Source organism: Penicillium diatomitis (assembly GCF_028827545.1).
Source record: "Penicillium diatomitis strain IBT 30728 chromosome Unknown utg000002l_segment0_segment0, whole genome shotgun sequence".
NCBI classification, from domain to species: domain Eukaryota; kingdom Fungi; phylum Ascomycota; class Eurotiomycetes; order Eurotiales; family Aspergillaceae; genus Penicillium; species Penicillium diatomitis.
The window spans coordinates 2,323,116-2,341,752 of NW_026623174.1; the positions used below are offsets into that span (position 1 = coordinate 2,323,116).

Below are 18,637 nucleotides of genomic sequence, written 5' to 3' on the forward strand. Positions count from 1 at the left end.
TGTGTTTCTTCGTTTGTTTCGAAAGTTTCGTCACCTGTGTTCTGGCTCTTCCGTCTGCATGCGGTCAAAACTGACAGGTGACGCTTGCATAAAAAAAGCATACAGAACTCTGTTAGAAGCTCCAATGGCCTTTGCAAGTTTAGCCTATTTCTTCTAGATGAGAGTCTCGATATCAGAATGAATTTCCATGTTCACAAAGTTCAATGATTTTCCATTGGACCTTAACGTGCGCGAATCTGCAACTCAATCCTCATCACCCTGATGCGTCATTACTCCTCGATCAACCCTCCTCACCGAACCCTTACCCTTATTCAACCGCTCCACATCGACGCCCGTATCTGCCGCGACACGATCAACCTGTCGTCTCTCAGTAAACTTCCGACAGTCCTCGCGACCCTTTTCCACATCCACGAAGCAAATCACAATCAGCGCGGCGGCACAGATCGCAAAGAGAAATGGGAACCCCATCCAATTATTCCGTGAGTCGTTGATGATAGCTTGAATCACGCTGGGCCCAATGATAGAGGACTTTGAGGAATGGAATGGGGGTTCGGAAGCGTCAGCAATGTCCCTTTGTTTTTCTCTTTCCATGACAGCGCTTGGGTGCATGTGGCTTTTGACTCACTGCGCGATTGGTTATGCCGAAGAGCGCGAAGAACATGTTATCGTAGCCGCGGGGAATCATTTCAGAGACCATGGTTTGGGCGTACTGATAATTTTTTTCTTTCCTTTTAGCTTGGCTGATCTCGATGCTCGGGGCGGTTCGGGTTCAAATAAGGAGGGGGACATCGTACCGCATAATATGGGGCCTGAAATAGACCGAATATCACGTTGTAGAAATAGAATTCCCACTGCAAGATAGCATTCGCCGGGTTAGTGTTTTGCAACATCGAGGTGTTCTATTCAATGTAGGTGCGTGGCTTGTCTTACTGTATTGTGATATCCAATACGCCTGGTCCAAAGTCCTAGCATCCCCCAAAAGGGAATCAACACGGTAAAGCAATTGGTGAATAAGAACATCGACTTTGTCTTGTATCGGAAGTACTTCTGGATGTACCAGAACCCGAAGGTTGACGTGATTGAACATGCTGCTTGGGTGATACCCAGGTAAGTCAATTGAAGAAAGGAGAACGAAATCTGATCGTTCTGAATGATGTTCACCAGAGTTCCTGAGAAGATGTTAGCATATACCGTTGGTGGAAACGATCTCTTTCGACAGACTCACCCGTTGTGTTCAGGCCATCGGCCAGAAGGAAATACGCGACAAAGTAAAGAAATGTCTGTGGAAGAGATCTGATCTCGCGCAATGCTAGCCATATCTGCTTGAAGCCTACAGTTGCGTAATTGGAACCTTTGGGGACAGGAGGACCAGGACGTTTCTGCTGAAATAGGAACCACCAGATTCCTAGAATGACCCAGTCTGACGTCGGCTATTGTTAGTATTCTTCTCACTTGCGGTTCACAATACCAGGATGTTCCCTACATGAATTGGTCAGGCAGAGTGCTAGATTATTGGAAAACGGATTGTTTTGCATCGGCAAAAGGACGCTCAAATTCAACACTAGCGTGAGCAAGTATCCGATGTTGCTGTGGGCTGTCGAGATATTGCTAGACTCTGTGTTTAGCAAGATATTTCACCGTGAATGACAAGCCCTCCGTAAAATACCTTATGTGGTTACGCTCGAGCGACTCAATCACATCGTACTCCTGTTGATCAATTTCGCCCTCTCGTAGTTCTTCTTCACGTGCCTTTCGCACATGAGGCATGTACCTTGCCAGTCGAGGGAACACGGCCGCGTAAAATACCAGCGTGGACCCATAGCAAATGTAAGCGACGATATACATTGCCATTGCAGCCGGCCATTGACTCGGCTCGCGAATAGCCATCATGCCGTACTGTAATGCCCAGCAAACCACGGTCAGAGCAAGAAGAAGCCATCGGCCAAAGGACCCGTAATCAGCGGCACTGCCAAGCCAGACGAATATAACTGTCATGAAGGTGAAGCAGAGACCGTTGGCAATTAGAACCACCGACGAGATTGACCGCGTGCTACCGGCCCAAGGCACCACACAGGCGGACGAGCTGGTGCATGGCAACGGGGGCTCTGTGTTTGGCTGGAATCCAGCTCCATTCAAGGCCCATTGAAATCTGTGTGAATGTGTATCAGTATCAGCATGCTTTCCCACTGCAATACGCGATTGCTCGGCTACAGATTCGTACAATGCCTGAGTATAAGAGCCGGGACCAACACCATTATCACCTGTATGGTGATTGATGGTCAGCAAAGGCCTGAAGACATCAGTAATCAATAGAGCAGATCTCACCATTGTAGTAAAGATAATAAGACCAGAGCTCTTTTCTTGTTGTGGTTGGCTGCGCATATGCATCCTCGTCCACTCCAAATAGCCGCGCGTACTCATCGACCGTGTGCTCAGACTCCTCCGGTGGCGTCGAACATGTCGGAGCCACTTCCACCGTCGCATCTGCTTTCACACTCTGTCCACTTTTGAACTTCATCCTCAAGTCATTGAGCACCGGCAATCGTTGAGATGAAGATAAAGAGAGAGGAAGGAAAGGGAGTCAAGAGGACGATCACAGACTTTGTGCCCGGAAAGAGTCACATTGACAATGCCGTTATCAAAAGGTCTACCCCGCATTTGAGGTATGTCGTCTTGATAGCCTGCCTGTCCTACGCTTCCTTGTCACTGGTAGTCAATGTTTGTCTCTCGCTGATTATATTTGTCTGAAATGAGATAGAAGCGAGGTAGAGTTAACCTGGAGAATCGAAGATGAGGCATACCCGTTGCGCAATGTAACCTTGCCTTGAAGAATCAGATCGGAATCCGCTCACGTGTCCATGCCACGTGCTTTTCTCGTATAGCACAATAAAATATGAGATTGCTTGCAGGGAAACAAGTCTGCAAGTAGCGGCTCCTCTGCCAAGGTAGGAGACGTGGAATCTACATGGGGCATCCTCTCAGTCGCATCCAGACATGTGGCCCAGCAGGAGCATCGCTCCAAACTCAAACTTCACAGGCGGTTTCGAAGATGTCTCGTTGAGATCGCTACAATGGCTGAGACTGAAGGCAGAGAGGGGCTTGTGTGACTGGAAGAGAAAGGTCGAGGGAAGGCGAGGAGACCTTCGATCGGGCAAATTAAGCTAAAAGGGTAGAGGTACACATTATCAGCCCAGGTCACAACGTCGGATTAGGCCATTCGATGGCATCACATAGACTGAGTGGGAGGAGATGTCATTGAATCATGGAAAGAGGTCTATCTACCGAATTAAAATAATATGAATATGCAAAAGGAACAAGTCCACCTGGTTCCCAAGAAAAGCGCCAGCCCTATGCAGAAATACAAATCAAAGCGCAGGAACAACCATTTCCCCCTTGTTTTCAGTCTTCTTGACGCTCTTCCACTCCAAGAACAGGCTCGCCACGAACGCGCACACGGCAAGGGCCAAACTGACGCGGTAAGCATCCCGCAAGCCACTCATGTAGGCCTTGATCACATTCGCCAACTGATCCAGCTGTCCCAAGTCGGTGAGCACTTGGCGGGTCGCCGTGGCACCCCCACCTACGATCGCCTCGGGGTTGACAGAGGGGGCGTACTGTTGTACGCCACTGATGAGACCGTTCTGGAAAACAGACTGGGCCACGGCAATGAAGAGAGCACCTCCAAGGGTCTGGGCGGCCATGACGATGGCGGTGCCGACGGGGATATCGGCGGCGGGCAGAACGGTCTGGACAGCCGTCATGGGCACCTGGAAGCCTGCACCGGTACCGGCACCAACGATGATCTGGTATCCGATCCACTTGGCGGACGAAATACCCACGTCGTAGGTGGTGATCATGCCGGTGCCGATGGCGGTAATGGCGGCACTGACGATGAGGAAGGGGGCGTAGTAGCCCACGGCGGTGATTGCGCCACCCATGACCACCGAGGAGACGACAGTGGCCAACATCATTGGCAGCAGCTGGATTCCAGACTTCTGAGCGCTGGAGCCTTCGACGCTTTGGAAGAAGATAGGGACGTAGTAGACCAGCAGGAAGAAGGCACCTCCGAAGAGCATGGCGAAGATGGCGGCGGCCAGAACACTGCGCTGCTTCAGGATGCGAGGGGGCAGGGTTGCTTTCTCGCCCATGTACACCTGGGAGATGGCGAAGAGGATGGCGAGGAGACCGAAGCCCACAAACAAGCCGATGATGCGCGAGTTGTTCCATGGGTACTGGTTACCACCCCATTGGAGGGCCAGCAGGAGACAGATGATGGCAGGAATGAGCAGACTGGCACCGAGCAGATCCAGCTGGTTAAGACGCTCCCGGAAGGGCTTTCCAGCGAATTCATTCTTGCCGGGTAAATGCAGGAAGAAGAAGATGACAACGATGGAGAGACCGCCAATGGGCAGATTGATATAGAAGCACCATCGCCAGGAGAGATTGTCGGTAAAGACTCCTCCGAGCAAGGGACCGGCAATGGAACTGACACCCCACACCAGACCGAACATGCCAAAGAGCAAGGGTCGCTTGGCCAGTGGGACGGTCATGGCGATAATCACCATTGCTCCGGAGAAGATACCAGCCACGCCGATACCCGCGATGGCTCGGCCCACAATCAAGGCCGTACTGGAGGGAGCCACTGCACAGATCAGAGAGCCGATTTCGAAGAGGGTGATGGCGACGAGGAACGCCCATTTAACCTAGAATCAGGCACGAAGCGCGAAAATGGTCAGCTGTGCTCATGGCCAGGGGTTCTGCTTCTTGCTGAGGGACCAGCATCATACGTCTCTCTGCTGTGAGAAGAGCAAGGCGATGGGAATCGAAACTCACATTGAAGATCTTGTAGATTCGTCCGTATGAGGGTTGGAGTGCAGTGGACGTCAGGAAATAGGCACTGCCATACCAGGCAATGTCCGAGATACTCTTGAACTGGTCCGTGATGCGGGGAATGGCAGTTCCGATGATCGTCTGGTCCAGAGCAACCAGGAAGACGGCGAGATACAAGGCGAGAATGATGGGGACCAGTTTTGCGAAGGAAGGGTATTCCGGCTCGGTGTCGGCGGTCTGGCTTGCGGCATCACCTTTTTCTGTGATGTCCGTCCTGTTGACCTTGCCGGCTGTAGCCTCCACGTCGGTCAGGCTACTAGCGGCCGTCATGGTGGAGATGAAGATGGATGTTTATCACGATATTTGGGTGCCGTGGTGATGCTGCGAAAGTGATTTGGTTCGAGATGTGAGATGTGAGATGTGAGATGTTCTGGTGTGGTGGTATCTCCTTGTCTGAGAGATGCTGAGTCAAAGCGGAAGCAATAGCCTCTGGTCAGGTGAGCAGGTGTGAATAGTCAGATCGGTCGTCTGGGTCTCCTTTTGAGGTAGAAAGAGGTGTGAAAGAGACTTCAATGCCTGATGAGTGAGATGTGAGAGAGAAGGGAGAGGACGGTGATAATAATATATCCACTGTCACGTTGAGTTGTTTGCTGTCATCCAGGGCCAATGGCAGCGCGGAGGAGCATGCCCTTTTTAAGGTGAGGCGGATATCATCGAACAATGACGATGCAAAGTCTGTGAAAATAGGGATTTTCCCTCGTCTTACTTTTCACCTCTTTCGGGAGCATTGCAACGAAGGAGATTTACAGTCTGGGATTAGGCCCTGTCGGTCATCGGCTGGTCTTAACGCCGATTTAGCTAGCGTCCCATGTGGCTGCGACCAGCGGTCCAGCCCACGGACAAAACATACGGGATTCTCCCTCCCAATGGTCCGTGAGAGAGCAATGTCAGAACCAGATCCAGTGCAAAAAGCTATCGAGATCAGCCAATCAGCGCAGTGAGACAGATTCGATTGGTCTTCTACGGTTCTACGCGGTGCTCCAGCCAGCGCATTTCCCCCAACTCTCGGGGAGGCCGAGCCAGAAAGGCAAGTGGAATCCTAGGAAGTACTACCTACTGGAGGCAATCTGCCAGTCTGCATGAGTCAGATAGTCGAGATTTGCCGGTACGTTCCAACTTCCCAGTAGTCTACCCGCTTCAGAGGTTGACCCGATTAGGGAAATGTAGGTGATCGAAGAACGGTACAGGGCCTCCTATGTGGGCCTGTTCGATCCTGTTGTGGATAATCTTTGTTCAAGCTTTGGACCCTAATTTGATTTCTTCTTCTTCTTGGGGGTCGGAATTTTACATTCACCACCACACTAATTCTTGAGGCTACTGGAGAGGTCCACATTACCAAGGACAGTCTTGTCCTGAATTCTGTGAAATGAGAAAAAAGAAGCTGTACCGGACTGTTGCAACGCTGACAGATTGACTGATGTGTCACAACTTTCTCATCACAAGGAGATCACTACCAAGTCCAATCCTGAAACCTCACCCGTCTTCTAGGTTCAACCAAGCGCAAAGGCCAATTCAGGAGTAGCGCGATCAGACGGAAGGGACCAACTGACTCAGCCTCGACCCTCGTGGCTCGGCCTTTACCAGGGCCGACCACCCGGCGTCAAGGCGGTTTCCGGAGCCAGCGGTTCTTCCCGATCGTGCTTGACTACATCTAGTCATACATGGTAAGCTGGAAAAGTGATGGACAGGGTTTCCAAGGGCGCAAATCTCAGGGACTCTGGTGACTCCTGAGCCTTTGACGGCCCACACTTGACTAGCTGGGTACCTAAGGTAGTATGCTGATTAACTTACAGGTAGTAATGTTAGTATAGTTAGCACTTAAGTCACTTGGTTACCAATGAGTACTTAGTAATTACCAGTTAATTAGTTACTACCTACTAGTTACTCAGTGCTCTACTACTCACTGACTCAGTACGGTAGGCTCCCGCCTCGTATGTCATCAGCGCCGTCTGTCGGGATCGGAGACCTGTTTCGGAAATCGTGTTTCGGATGAAATCGCCCGGAGAAAAGATTCAGCCGGGCGGACGGACGAAACATACGGACGGATGAACATGGATCGATGGAGCAGATGAACGAGACGGTAGAGTGGCCTGCCTAACTCAGTAAGGTATCGATGCGTCTATTAGTAAGCTTCTGGCCCTCTGGCATGCCAAGGTTGTTGTTGCTGTTTCTGTCCCCGTAGCACACCGGAAGCAGATTGACTGATTCGTGGGTCCGGTCAACTGACAAACGAAAGCTGAGTCAGGTCGCCTTTCGCTGGAGCTCAGTCTCACCTCGTGCTTTCAATATTATGCAACAGCATGGTAGCGGTCAGCGTCACAAACCCTAAGGAGATGTACGTGATGGTTTGATAATAACAATGACACCCGAATAGACTACGATCGAATACTTCGTATTTCTCTGGCATCGAAGCAAGGCCGCATAAATGACACGATACAACGATCATTACAAAAAGAGTGTTTGCATTCCCCGATCGGGATGATTAGTGCATGAATCGGTCTGGCTACTACCTTAGTACCTAAGGTTACTGGTTAGTAAGTTACCTAGTAGGTAAGTTACTCGCCAAGTTGCCAGACTAGTACGAGTACCGCCACTGCAGCGGCTTTAAGCCGGAAGCCAAGAGCCGCAGAACGCCAGGACTCCTAAGTCCGCTCAGAAAGTCCGCCAAAACCGTCGGGCCAAAACTCGGTCCGATCACACCCACGCCCAAACGGGACTGCATCAGCCTCAGCCTCAGCTTTGACAGGCGACGAAAGGAGAACGTTGAGCGGTTGACCCCGTTGATAAGAGCGTTTGCCTATTTTGGGAGTTCTTGGCCGGGTGTGTGCAGTGTATACGTCGAGTGCGGTCAGCATCGGACGAGCAAATTATTTATCCTGATGACGGTGCCTGCTGAGCTGTCAGGAGGCGTCAGATCAAATTCCATTGCACAGGTCTTCAGCGAGGCATTGAGGAGTTCATTCTGGGATACCTAGAGCTGAAAGTGGAAGGCTGAATTAGTGCTTGACTTCAGCAAGATATCGACAGTAAGTGAATCATGTCCAGCAAGACACAGACCGCGCGATGAGAGTGCATGTGGAGTTCATCCAAAGATTAGGTAGAGACTTTCGGAGATATTCATAAACATCAGTTCTGAGATCTGTTTAAGCACGCTCTTGCCGACAGTCAACAATTGATGGGCACCAAAGTTTTGAAAGATTGACCTCTCGAGTAATTTAAATCCGGCACAGTAGACACTGGGCAGTCTTATAATCGATCTTGACGCCTTGTGTAATCCCGAGTGGCCTCCCACGGAAGAGGGAATCATGGGATGTGGCCGATTTTCTGAATACAGAATGTGTACTCTTTATGCATCCCATGTCCCCGTTCCCTTTCTGCACTTCTGTCACCCTTGTCAGATCTCACCAGGTCGGTAGCTACGCCAAGTCCGGAACCCGACTTTCTCATACCAGCCATCCAAGGCCACCCAGTCGACAAAGACTCCCTCAATGCCTCTCTGCTTCATGTTCTCTACCGCGTGGCAGATCATGGCCAATCCAATGCCAGATTTGCGGTGTGATTCATCCACCCCTACGCATCCAATGAGCCCCGTGCGCGGACCGCAAATCTGCGGAAATGCCCAGACCTTATTTAATGCCGGGATAGGAGGAAGCATCAATGTCCATCCAACCTGCTGGCCCTCTGCGTCAAAAGCGGTCATAACACAGTCGGGATAATCCTTGGGATATAGTGTGACATATGCTTGGACCCAGTCCTGAAAAATGATGAAGGGAAACAAATTTCCATTAGCTCCAAATCAATCATCATGGTTGAGAGACCTTCTGGAAAATATAATCTTGCTGCTGACTTACATGTTTTTCCGCAAAGTTCCTGCGTTGGCCAGCCAAGCAGGCCTGGTACTCATCAGGCTGCAACGGTGCAAATCGCAATCCGGCAGCTCGCGCACGCGACATGTACTTCTCAGGTGACTGAAAATTGCGAATATCCTGATAAAGATCAACAGATCTCGCACTAGGCGGATTCAGTCGGAATCCGCGATGGACGAAGAATTCCTGAACCGAAGGAGGAAGATCCTGGGGGATACCCGGCCAGAATCGTGGGAATGAGCTGCCTAGCTTCACTTGGTTGATACCATATGCCGTACGAATGTACGCACGTGTCTCGGTGAGAAGCTTCGTTCCAATTCCCTGGCCTTGGAACGTTGGGGACACAGCCAAAACCGCTATGTGAAATTGCCCTGGTCCTTTGATGGCACTCCTATAGGCAAGGCAAAACCCGACGATTTGTGAATCCATGCGAGCGACATGGTGATGCCCATTTGGTTTGCCGATGAGGGCTCGAAGGCTTTCTGTGGGTATCAGATATGTGGGCAGTGCTTCCTCCCATACAGTAATGACGTCTTGCATGTCCCTTTCTGCGGCGAAAATATTGATCCGTAGCTCACTAGACGTTGGCTGGATTTGGCTAGATCTAACTGGAAGTGATCCTTTGGAAGATTTAGCGCCGAAGATGATGTCAGCTGCCACAGAGAGAGCTCCAGCGCTTGGCTCGTAGGTCGTGAGATATGTCTGCACTTCAGGTCTTTCGAGGAAGTCATAAGGTGTACCCACAGCAACAGCCACCAGAGACCGAGCCTTCTCTGGAAGTAATTTGCCCATCGAAGTTTGGAACGGAGATTCTCGAGCATTGACAGTGACGAAAACAACAGTGTCAGCTGAGACAACACTCGCCCATTCATCAGCGCTAAGGTCTGCTTGTCCGTACTTGATCTCCATGACTGAATCATTGTATCGTCGAAGCGCGTAGTGAAAGGACGTGCCCTCAAAAGACACCTCTCGTCCTTCGGCCTCGCCGTCAACTGCACCACCCGCCGGGATCTGGTCACCCGGGACGAGCAGGACAATCTTCCCTTGTCTGGATAGCGGAATGAGTGAGACCTTATCTCGCACAAGTGTGACAGATTTGTCGTAAGCTTCACTGGAAAGGGACAAAATTCTCTGGTTCAAGCTACCATGCTCCTCACTCTCCTCTCTGCAAAGGGCGTGATCCCAATTGAGAAACTTGTCTTTCAATGTTGCGACTCGCCGGTTGGCATCTGCTAAGCGAGAATACTGAATGTTTCCAGACGAGACCTCCTCGCAGATCTTCTGTATCGATGCCAGCTGCTTATGGAACGTATGGCAGACCATGATGCTATCACTGCCCGCTTTCAAAGCAAGTACAGAACCTCGCTCGGTGCCGAATATTGAGCGGATCCCGTCCATCTCCAGGCAGTCTGTAATGATCATCCCATCATATCTCATATCATCGCGCAAGATTCCCAGAGCTTTAGATGACAACGTAGCAGGGAATTCACTGTCAATCATCGGCAGAGAAATGTGCGCAGTCATGATACTTTCAACATGCTCCGCGACGGCCCGACGAAACGGGATCAACTCGCACCGCTCCATCTGGTCTCTTGATTTGGGGATCGTGGGTAGTCCATAATGCGAGTCAACAGCGGTATCGCCATGCCCAGGAAAATGTTTCACACAGGGTATGACATGCTGCTCTCGCAGCCCGCGCGCTGTAGCGCTCGTAAATCGCCCAACAACTTCAGGGTCGTCACTGGGACTGCGTACCCCAATGACTGGGTTCAATGGCTCCGAATTGACATCACAGACTGGCGCGTAGTTCATGTTGATCCCCAAACACGTCAAAAGCTCACCGGTAGCCCTGCCTGCCTTGTACGCCAGTTGAGGGTCACGCGTAGCTGCCAATGCCATTGGTCCTGGGAGTTGAGGTACAATGGGAGGCAATATACGAGTCACCAAGCCGTTCTCTTGATCAATCCCGATGAACAATGGCCGAACATGACCCGCAGATCGTGCTTCATTTTGCAGGGATAGTGTGAGTGCCTGTTCATAATAGAGTTAGTATGTAGTGGATCCATTACCTTGGAGACTCATTTCCCAAAGCTCACCTGTAATTGACCGGCATCTTTGATATTACGCGAGAATAGAATGACCCCGCCGATGTGGAAATCGTGAATGAGAGTCTTAATCTCCTGGCTGAGGGTGAAGCCGTGGAATCCAACGACAAATAGCTTCGATGTAAATTAGCCACCTGTTCTGGCTCTACCTGAGAGGAAATATAGGTGACGTGCCTGTCCAACTTCTTTTTGAAGATTCGTCATTGTAATGCTGTTGACAGCTCTCAGTTGGCGCGGGAAAATGGTCTGGGGGCGAAACCTACCTGGTACCGTGGAGGAGCCCAGTCCTCAGGTTCCCCACCTCCTCGAGTCGAGGTCGTTGGCGTCCACACCTAGAGGACCCACTTGCCGAAGCGGGTGTAACGTAACGTTTAACGTTTATCCATTGCATGCCGAGGTAGGAGCCTAACGATATCAAATCGAAGTCTACAACAAAAGTAGTAAAATCGACATTAACAACAGGTACGATATATAGCCATTGCAGCTTTACAATTTATATAGCTCGCTTGACCGGGTAAGCTAGTATGTGCTACCACGGCCAGGACATTGGATTCACCTTTGCAGCACTTTACTTCAGCTGAAATCCGCGTACCCTCATACTTGGCACACAAAAGTGAATGCAGTCACTCCGAGTATAGACCGATATAATCATCCAAACTCTTTTTTCTTCGCCCTTCATGAGATACCATGCCCACTCTAAGTACTCCAATAGCGTAGGAGCGTGGACTTTTCCATTCAACAATGACTCTGCGTTCTGACCATCGACTTACCTCGACCATACCATGATAGGCCGAGAAGACACGGCGGAACCTTGTCACCTTGCAAGAGAAGCAAACGACAGACATATAATGCAATGGTGGGGTCGACTCGTCACTCGGCGTGTCGAAGATCCTCCTTTTAACTGCTTGCTGTTCTCTGACGATCTCTCCTTCAACCGCGCTCCTTTTTCATCGGACCTTTCTTCGACGGCTGTTTCTCCTCTTCATCTTCTTTCTTCGTCCTCATCCTTAATACTCCTTCTTCCTCTTCGTCCACATTCATCTTCCTTTTTCGGTCCTCGACTTCGCTCTTTCCGCATCCTTCGACTTTCGCTCTTTTGGCTCACCTCAACTTCACTCTTTCAGCTTGCCTCGACTTTGTTCCTTCGACTTCCCCCTCCGGCTTTGCTTCTTTGGCATCGGGCTCTCATCTCTATCTCACTCGGACTCATCTCTCCTTCGGTCCGAGATGGAGCCTTTGTCATCCGAGCCTCACCTTGAAGAGGACTACGGGGACTTAGGGCTTGCGAGAGGTTAGGATAGCTCACTGAGTGAAAGGTGAGCTGATAGACAACATGACCTCCCTCTTGCGTAATGGTCCGGTAAGGGATCTGGCCCGGCTCTTCCACTAGTATACCTGGCCTGGTGATTAGCAGCACGTCCTGGACACGTTGGGTGTGTATCTGCAATCATACCATACTGGTGTGTACGAGGATGATGTCCATGAGCAAAGACTATGGGGCATAATTCGGTTTCGCTGAGAAGAGTGCCTTCTCGCAGACCAGAGCGTGGAATTGGCCGAATTGTCAACGCCCGGCAACACGGTCTGCGCCGTGTGGGACTTCCGGTGTGATAACGGGGATTTGCTCAGCCTTGATACTCCGGGTAGTTAATCAACTTATCATCCTTACATTTGAACATGACCAACATGAGTATGCAGCAGCCTAAGACTGGTAACATGCGGATTATCGTGTCGAAATTTGTCGACAAAGCAAAATTCTTTATCGGGGCTGCGAGAAGAGGCTGTTCGAGAATCACAAGCCGCCACCATCCGAACGGTCAGACACGAAGAGGTCATGGCTAACGACGATGGGGCGCACTACCACCAAAGTTGGAAGGACCGCCTCTCGGCCTTTGAGCAACAATTTGACGCCCAAAGCTCGAGCTTCATCGCGCAACTCGCCGCGCAGAACGAAAATCTTGCCGCGCAGGACGCAATAATTGCCGAGTTGCAGGCCCGGATCGCTGAACAAGAATCCAAGATAAGACAGCTCATGAAATGCCGGAAAATGTACTTCAACGTACGTGAGCGTTGCTGGCTCGGATTCCTGCGAGATTCCTGTGTAGGAGAAGGCGAAAAGCACAAGAACAGGATCAGACTGTTAAATTCGGCATTCGTGCATGGAGGCGATGTCACTTCGGACGCCCGCATGCTCTGCGAAAGACGTCCAGCAGAGGAGAATCACGCCTTCGAGAGCTTATATGGATTGCAGCCGCAGGAGATTCTTGGTCTACGTATGATTGCCTACGGATACTTCGAAAGATGGGAAAGACCCATGGTCTGCTGCAGAAGAGGCTGGTGGCCGTAAGGTGCTTCTACTTTTGAACTTCGTCGGTGACACCAGGCTTCAAGCTAAGTGGATTTTCAACCAAGCTGATGACGAAAGCTTGCGAGAAATTGTGAGGCTGGTAGGGGAGAACCGACTTGAAGAGGCGGGAGATCTTGCTGAAGCTTTTCCTGTTGAACAAAAGATTGAAATTACACGCCACGCTTTACCTTCAAGAAATTGGGGACTAGGCCAGATGCCTCTATATTGATACAGTCCTCAAAGTTGGTCAGATGACAGAAATGAAACATTGCAAAGCCGGCACCGATGAAGCGTATCGTTCGAACGAGGACCGACGGTGATGAGACCAGACAAAATGTAGGTATATGCAGCCAAGGGAGAAAGGAATGAAAGTTAGAAAAAATCAGTCTTGCGCATGTGTCCAATCGTACCACTTGAATATTTTCCAGACGACCTAGTTCAGAGTATAGTTGAATGGAAGCCGGAAATTGCCAGGGCACATGAGCATTTCATGGCTTGCCTTCCCTGGAGCAACGTGTGAGTGTGCCAGCGCGGCGACATCTTCTTGAGGGAGAGTGGGCTCGCCGGGGCTCGACGTTTGATCTTCTGGATTCCATGTCCACGAGCTCATATCGAAGGGGTTTTCAAGGTCAAGAGAAATTCCCCATGACAGTGGTGCGCAGTGACTTTGATTCTCAGCCCGACAGGGCCGTTGGCCGGTAGCAGCCACTTACTTTGTTTGTAGTTCGTTAGATCTTGATATTGTTGGGTATCCAAGTGTTTTGCGTTCACCACAGTGTTACGGTCGGCGTAGAATATGGAGAATTGCGCCCGCGGTCAAGGGAGTAATCATTGCAGTTCGCTTCGCACTTCCTTCCGAGGAGGACGAATTCTCAACCCTAGTATTCCAGGAATACTACCTTCCTACCTGTAACTTAGGTAGTAGTAGTTAATAGTAACGAGTGACTAGTAACTACTAACTTCACTATACTTACTATGTAGGGTGATGGAATCACCCGTGCCGTTGCTCACATGGTATTACCATTAGACCAAAAGGTCTATGCTAAACCACTCCAAACCATTCGATAGAATGGTTTTGCCATGCAACGGTATATATAGTCAGTTGATCCCGCATCCCGTATTACAGCATGCCTCTGGGATCACAGTGACACTCGATGACGCGGATTGAGCGTGGAGCAGCAAAGTACCGAATACTTCCGATAGCGTCCCACCAACTAAATAATTCCCATCAGTAACCTTATGCAATATGCACTACTCCGAGAGCGATACTCAGATTAAGGAAGAAATCCTCCCAAAACAGTCGGTGCCGTAATGGTAGACCATTTGATGAATCATGCACTGATGGAATCCAGGTATTGCCATACGCCCCTCGGTCCACCCCCAACTACGTCACTTCGCAATCATCTCGCCAGCAACTTGCGTCTTCCTTGCCTGACCAAACTCCCTTTGTCAACAATTGGCATCTGCTGGCAGTATTTAGTCAAAAGATACCTTTCCCCTTCAACCTTACCTCTTTGCTGCTCGTCGACACCGCTTAATTACTTCGTGGTAAGTTCCTATACCCTTGCTTTCCCAGACTGGATCACACCTCCAAGCTATTCGCTGATAACGAAGTTATTCTTACACCTCTTCCAGCTTTCCCTCTGAAATCATTCTCTACATTCCCAAAACCATCTCTCTGCCACCCCCGAAGCTTGAACCACAAAGATGAAGTTCAATTTGGCCACGGGCCTGTTATGCTTGCTTGCAACTTCTGAGGTCGTTGCAGCCACCAGCTGGTGGAACAAAGCTGGTAACTGCCCTGGCACGTTTTTCACGGTGCGAAGGTGTTTTGCAACCAATGTTAACGTCATCGGGACTTCTAGTTTACAACAAATGGCACGAGACCGAGCTGGAGCGATGGCTATCCGACCATGGTATGATAGCACCAACACCTTCCCTGATGTTGGAAGCGTGCCATAAACCAAAAGATTTTTCACACGCTAACGTCGCTTCTCCCAAATCAGATATTCCCTACCCTACCCCAGCTGACCGTCGCGATCTGGAGAACCTGGTCAAGACCAACTGGGAGGCCCGCGTTCAGAAACCTCTCGGTAATGCCGTAGATCGCGTCAGCGAAGAAGTTCATGATGCCAAGGAATGGGTCTTTGACACGTGAGTTGCCTAGTCCCAGCCACCCGGAAGCTTTGGTGATCGCCCACGGCTAACATCGTATCTCTAGCTGGACGGAGTCTCAGTTGAAGTCATTCCTCGACCGCCACGGTATCCCCGCACCTCAGCCCCGTCACCGCGACTCTCTGATCAAGGCCGCCCGTGAGAACTACGAGTCCATTGCCAAGAAGACTGGCGAGACCGCTGCCTACCCTGGCAATTGGCTGTATGAGAACTGGTCCGAATCCGACCTGAAGCAGTGGCTTGATGAGCGTGGTTGGCCCGCGCCCCAGCCCACCTCTCGTGACAAGCTGATCGCGTCTGTGCGCCGCAACTCCCGCCTGGCTAGTCTGCAAGCTCAGAGCATCTCGGCCTCTGCCAGCGCCTCGGCCGCGGCCGCCCAGGCCTCCTTGAGCGAGGAATTGTTCAATGCTTGGTCCGATTCCCAGCTGAAGAAGTTCCTCGATGAACATGACGTCAAGGTCCCCCAGGGCTCTAAGCGCAATGAGCTTGTTGCACTGGCTCGCAAGCACCGTGCTTACCTCGTCAACCAGGCCTCCAGTGCCGCCTCCAGTGCCTCCTCCACTGCTTCCGATGCTTTTGAGGCCGCCACCACCAAGGCCGGAAACGAGTTTGCCAAAGCCACCGATGACATCAAGCTGAAGGTTGACGATCAGTTCAACGATGCCATCAACACCTGGTCTGAGTCGCGCCTCAAGGCGTTCCTGGATGCTCGCGGCGTGCCCGTCCCTCAATCTGGCAAGCGGGACGAGTTGGTCGCCAAGGTGCGGTCCAGCGCGCACCGTGCTGCTGGTGGATGGACTGTCAACAACTTTGACACCTGGGATAAGGAGCACCTTATGTGAGTATTCACAAATTTCCTCCCCAGTAGTCGTCCGTATATTATTTTTGCATGTCTAACGAGGCCTTATGATTTAGCAAGTACCTGTCTGCCCAGGGTGAAAAGGTTGAGAAGAAGACTGAAGCTTCCCGGGATCAGCTCCTGAAGCAGGCTCGCAACTCGTACGCCAAGGCCTCTAAGGCTGGTGGCGAGCAATACGCGTCTGCGACCAAGAATATCGCCGAAGCTACCGGTACTGCCAAGCAAGCCACTTTTGACAACTGGTCGGAGTCTGACTTGAAGAGTTTCTTGGACTCCTATGGCATCCCCGTCTACCAGGGATCTAACATCAACGAGCTGCGTGCCGCTGCCCGTCGTCAGGCCACTTTCTTCTCTTATGGCACCACTACCCCCCAAGAGACCATCTACGCCAAGATGATGGAGAACGTGAACTGGATCCTCGAGAAGCTGAAGATGGGTGCTTCCAGTGGTCGTGCTCAGGGCCAAGAGGCTGCCGAGAAGGCCCGCGAAAAGGCTGCCGAGCAGACCGAGAAGGTTCGCAACGAGCTGTAAAAGGGATTTGGATCAAAGTGGACTCAATTGAGAAAAGGGGATGGATCACGTCTTGTCTGCTCAGTTTAGTGACAGCTTGTGCTGCGAGGAATGGCCAGAGTCTTGCTGGTGATCCTGCACCACATTCTATTTTGGGGAGGGGGGGGGAGGTACGATGCTTACGACTTTTTCTTTGAGAGTTTTTGAATCTCGTTCTATTCGGAAGGATACGGGAGTTTATTTAATATGATTAATTCAATCTTTCCCGGGAGCTTTGCGACTCTGCAACCGTATCGTATAGTAAAGTGCGCTTTGGCGTGGAGAACAACTTTCGGCCACTCTTGTAGGCTTACGAAACAGCTCTGGTCGGGTTGGTCGGGAATTACTGCTTTGTGACTCGTGTGTAATGCTTGAGCGATAGACACCTATTCTATATATACGCAGAGAGACCGTGTGTAGTTGGACTTCAACCAGAGACCCGCATTTTGACCTCGCCGAGCACAGCTATTGGAGGCACAATTTCACTCAGAATCTTGACAGGAGAGCAAAAGCTACACGGGTAGAACACCGAATACATATACAGCAGGTATGTATGTGTCGCCAAAGCCCGCTTCTCTCTCCGAATGGGACCCAAGTTCTCAGAACTCTCTACACCAACCACAGAAGGTCCGGGACGAGTTTCGAACTCATGAGTCATGACTTGGAAGCCTCGGGATCACCCTCAGCAACAAGCTTGCCAACAACAAGGTATTTTTCCAAAAATTTCTCCTCCCACGACTGCAGATTCTCCAACTGATCATCATCCAGATCTTTCAAATCATCCAACGGACCCGAAAGATCCTTTGTCAACATGTCCTCGTCGAAGCTCTGATGCGCCAGGCCCCGCGACGCATCGCGACCGGCAAAGTTCTCGTATGGTCCGCCCTATCATACACGGTTAGTTCCAGCTCTTCAATGTCCCAGCTTGTTGTTCCTTCAATGCATCGCGGCTCGGCGTGGTCCGCCCTCCATAAGCGAACAAGAAACACTTCAGAGACCCTCCACCCGACCCCTCCGAGTAATATCTCTGCACATACCGGACCATAGAAGTTACGCCCGGGACTCACGTCAAAGACGCGGCCGCGCACAGCCAGAAAGACGGGCTTGCCATCCTCGCCGTTGAATTCGCGGAGTGTTTTGGGCGTGTAGATGCGGAAGACTATTGGGGCCGGACCGCGCGGGAGAATGACGGGTTGTTTGGGGCGCAGATTCCAGTATATCAGGACGACGAAGAGGGAGAGGAGAATGAGGTTGATGGGGGAGGCGATTGACATGCTTGATTGGGGTGCGGATTGGCGTCAGCTACATGTTTTCAAGGTGGAAATGGTGGACGGGAGCGGCTAGGAGAAGAGAGCGAAGTGGAATGGAGGTGGGATGGTGGTGTAAGACGCAGGTTTTCGGTAACTTGGAGCTTACACTTCGGCTTGTGGCTCGGAGGATGAGTCTTGGTTGATCTCTTGTTAGCTTCTAGCGTGACGATGAGGGGGGATGGGAGCTTCGAGGGCTGAACTAACCGGCGATCGCCATGTTGTGTTGGATGTTGAGCTCTGAAGGTTGGAGATGTGCGTATATGGGTTGTTTCAAGAGTGGGGGATAGAAGAGCGCAGAGTAGCGGAATACTAAGAATCGGAGGTATGAATAAGATCGATTGTCCGAGAGTAGTGGAGCCGGCGGAGTGGAGAACCGAGAGTGACCTGTAGTGCTGTACTTGACTATGACATCGTCGGCCAGAATGATGTCCCCGTCCACTCACTTCGATGGCCAGGAGGGCTCTCCATTTCAGTCCAGAAAACACATTGCTGAAAGGCTGCATCATTGATGTGGAGGGTCAAGTAGGATGGACGAT

General features: G+C 51.0%; 6 protein-coding genes across 6 annotated transcripts; 2 read left to right on the forward strand and 4 right to left on the reverse strand.

Annotated features, from left to right (window-relative positions):
- Nucleotides 1–243: 243 nt before the first annotated feature.
- On the reverse strand, nucleotides 244–2,518 carry N7539_001912 (uncharacterized protein; the record flags this gene model as incomplete). Its single annotated transcript, XM_056931515.1, has 8 exons — nucleotides 244–528; nucleotides 626–745; nucleotides 795–851; nucleotides 931–1,169; nucleotides 1,226–1,420; nucleotides 1,484–1,608; nucleotides 1,667–2,261; nucleotides 2,326–2,518. The coding sequence occupies 8 exons, from the start codon at nucleotides 2,516–2,518 to the stop codon at nucleotides 244–246; spliced, it is 1,809 nt and encodes a 602-aa protein (XP_056793546.1).
- Nucleotides 2,519–3,365: 847 nt separating this feature from the next.
- Nucleotides 3,366–5,160, reverse strand: N7539_001913 (MDR family MFS transporter; the record flags this gene model as incomplete). The annotated part of the gene is made up of 2 exons (XM_056931516.1): nucleotides 3,366–4,703; nucleotides 4,834–5,160. The coding sequence occupies 2 exons, from the start codon at nucleotides 5,158–5,160 to the stop codon at nucleotides 3,366–3,368; spliced, it is 1,665 nt and encodes a 554-aa protein (XP_056793547.1).
- Nucleotides 5,161–8,284: 3,124 nt separating this feature from the next.
- Nucleotides 8,285–11,065, reverse strand: N7539_001914 (uncharacterized protein; the record flags this gene model as incomplete). Its single annotated transcript, XM_056931517.1, has 4 exons — nucleotides 8,285–8,644; nucleotides 8,742–10,787; nucleotides 10,853–10,975; nucleotides 11,045–11,065. The coding sequence occupies 4 exons, from the start codon at nucleotides 11,063–11,065 to the stop codon at nucleotides 8,285–8,287; spliced, it is 2,550 nt and encodes an 849-aa protein (XP_056793548.1).
- A 1,630-nt stretch (nucleotides 11,066–12,695) lies between these two features.
- N7539_001915 (uncharacterized protein) lies at nucleotides 12,696–13,437 on the forward strand (the record flags this gene model as incomplete). Its single annotated transcript, XM_056931518.1, has 2 exons — nucleotides 12,696–13,134; nucleotides 13,190–13,437. The coding sequence occupies 2 exons, from the start codon at nucleotides 12,696–12,698 to the stop codon at nucleotides 13,435–13,437; spliced, it is 687 nt and encodes a 228-aa protein (XP_056793549.1).
- Nucleotides 13,438–14,915: 1,478 nt separating this feature from the next.
- On the forward strand, nucleotides 14,916–16,773 carry ish1 (double-strand break repair enhancer MSC1; the record flags this gene model as incomplete). Its single annotated transcript, XM_056931519.1, has 4 exons — nucleotides 14,916–15,000; nucleotides 15,074–15,362; nucleotides 15,430–16,221; nucleotides 16,299–16,773. 4 exons carry the CDS (start codon nucleotides 14,916–14,918, stop codon nucleotides 16,771–16,773), a joined length of 1,641 nt encoding a protein of 546 aa, XP_056793550.1.
- Nucleotides 16,774–17,445: 672 nt separating this feature from the next.
- On the reverse strand, nucleotides 17,446–18,318 carry N7539_001917 (cytochrome b5-like heme/steroid binding domain-containing protein; the record flags this gene model as incomplete). Its single annotated transcript, XM_056931520.1, has 4 exons — nucleotides 17,446–17,676; nucleotides 17,829–18,066; nucleotides 18,208–18,247; nucleotides 18,306–18,318. 4 exons carry the CDS (start codon nucleotides 18,316–18,318, stop codon nucleotides 17,446–17,448), a joined length of 522 nt encoding a protein of 173 aa, XP_056793551.1.
- Nucleotides 18,319–18,637: the final 319 nt, after the last annotated feature.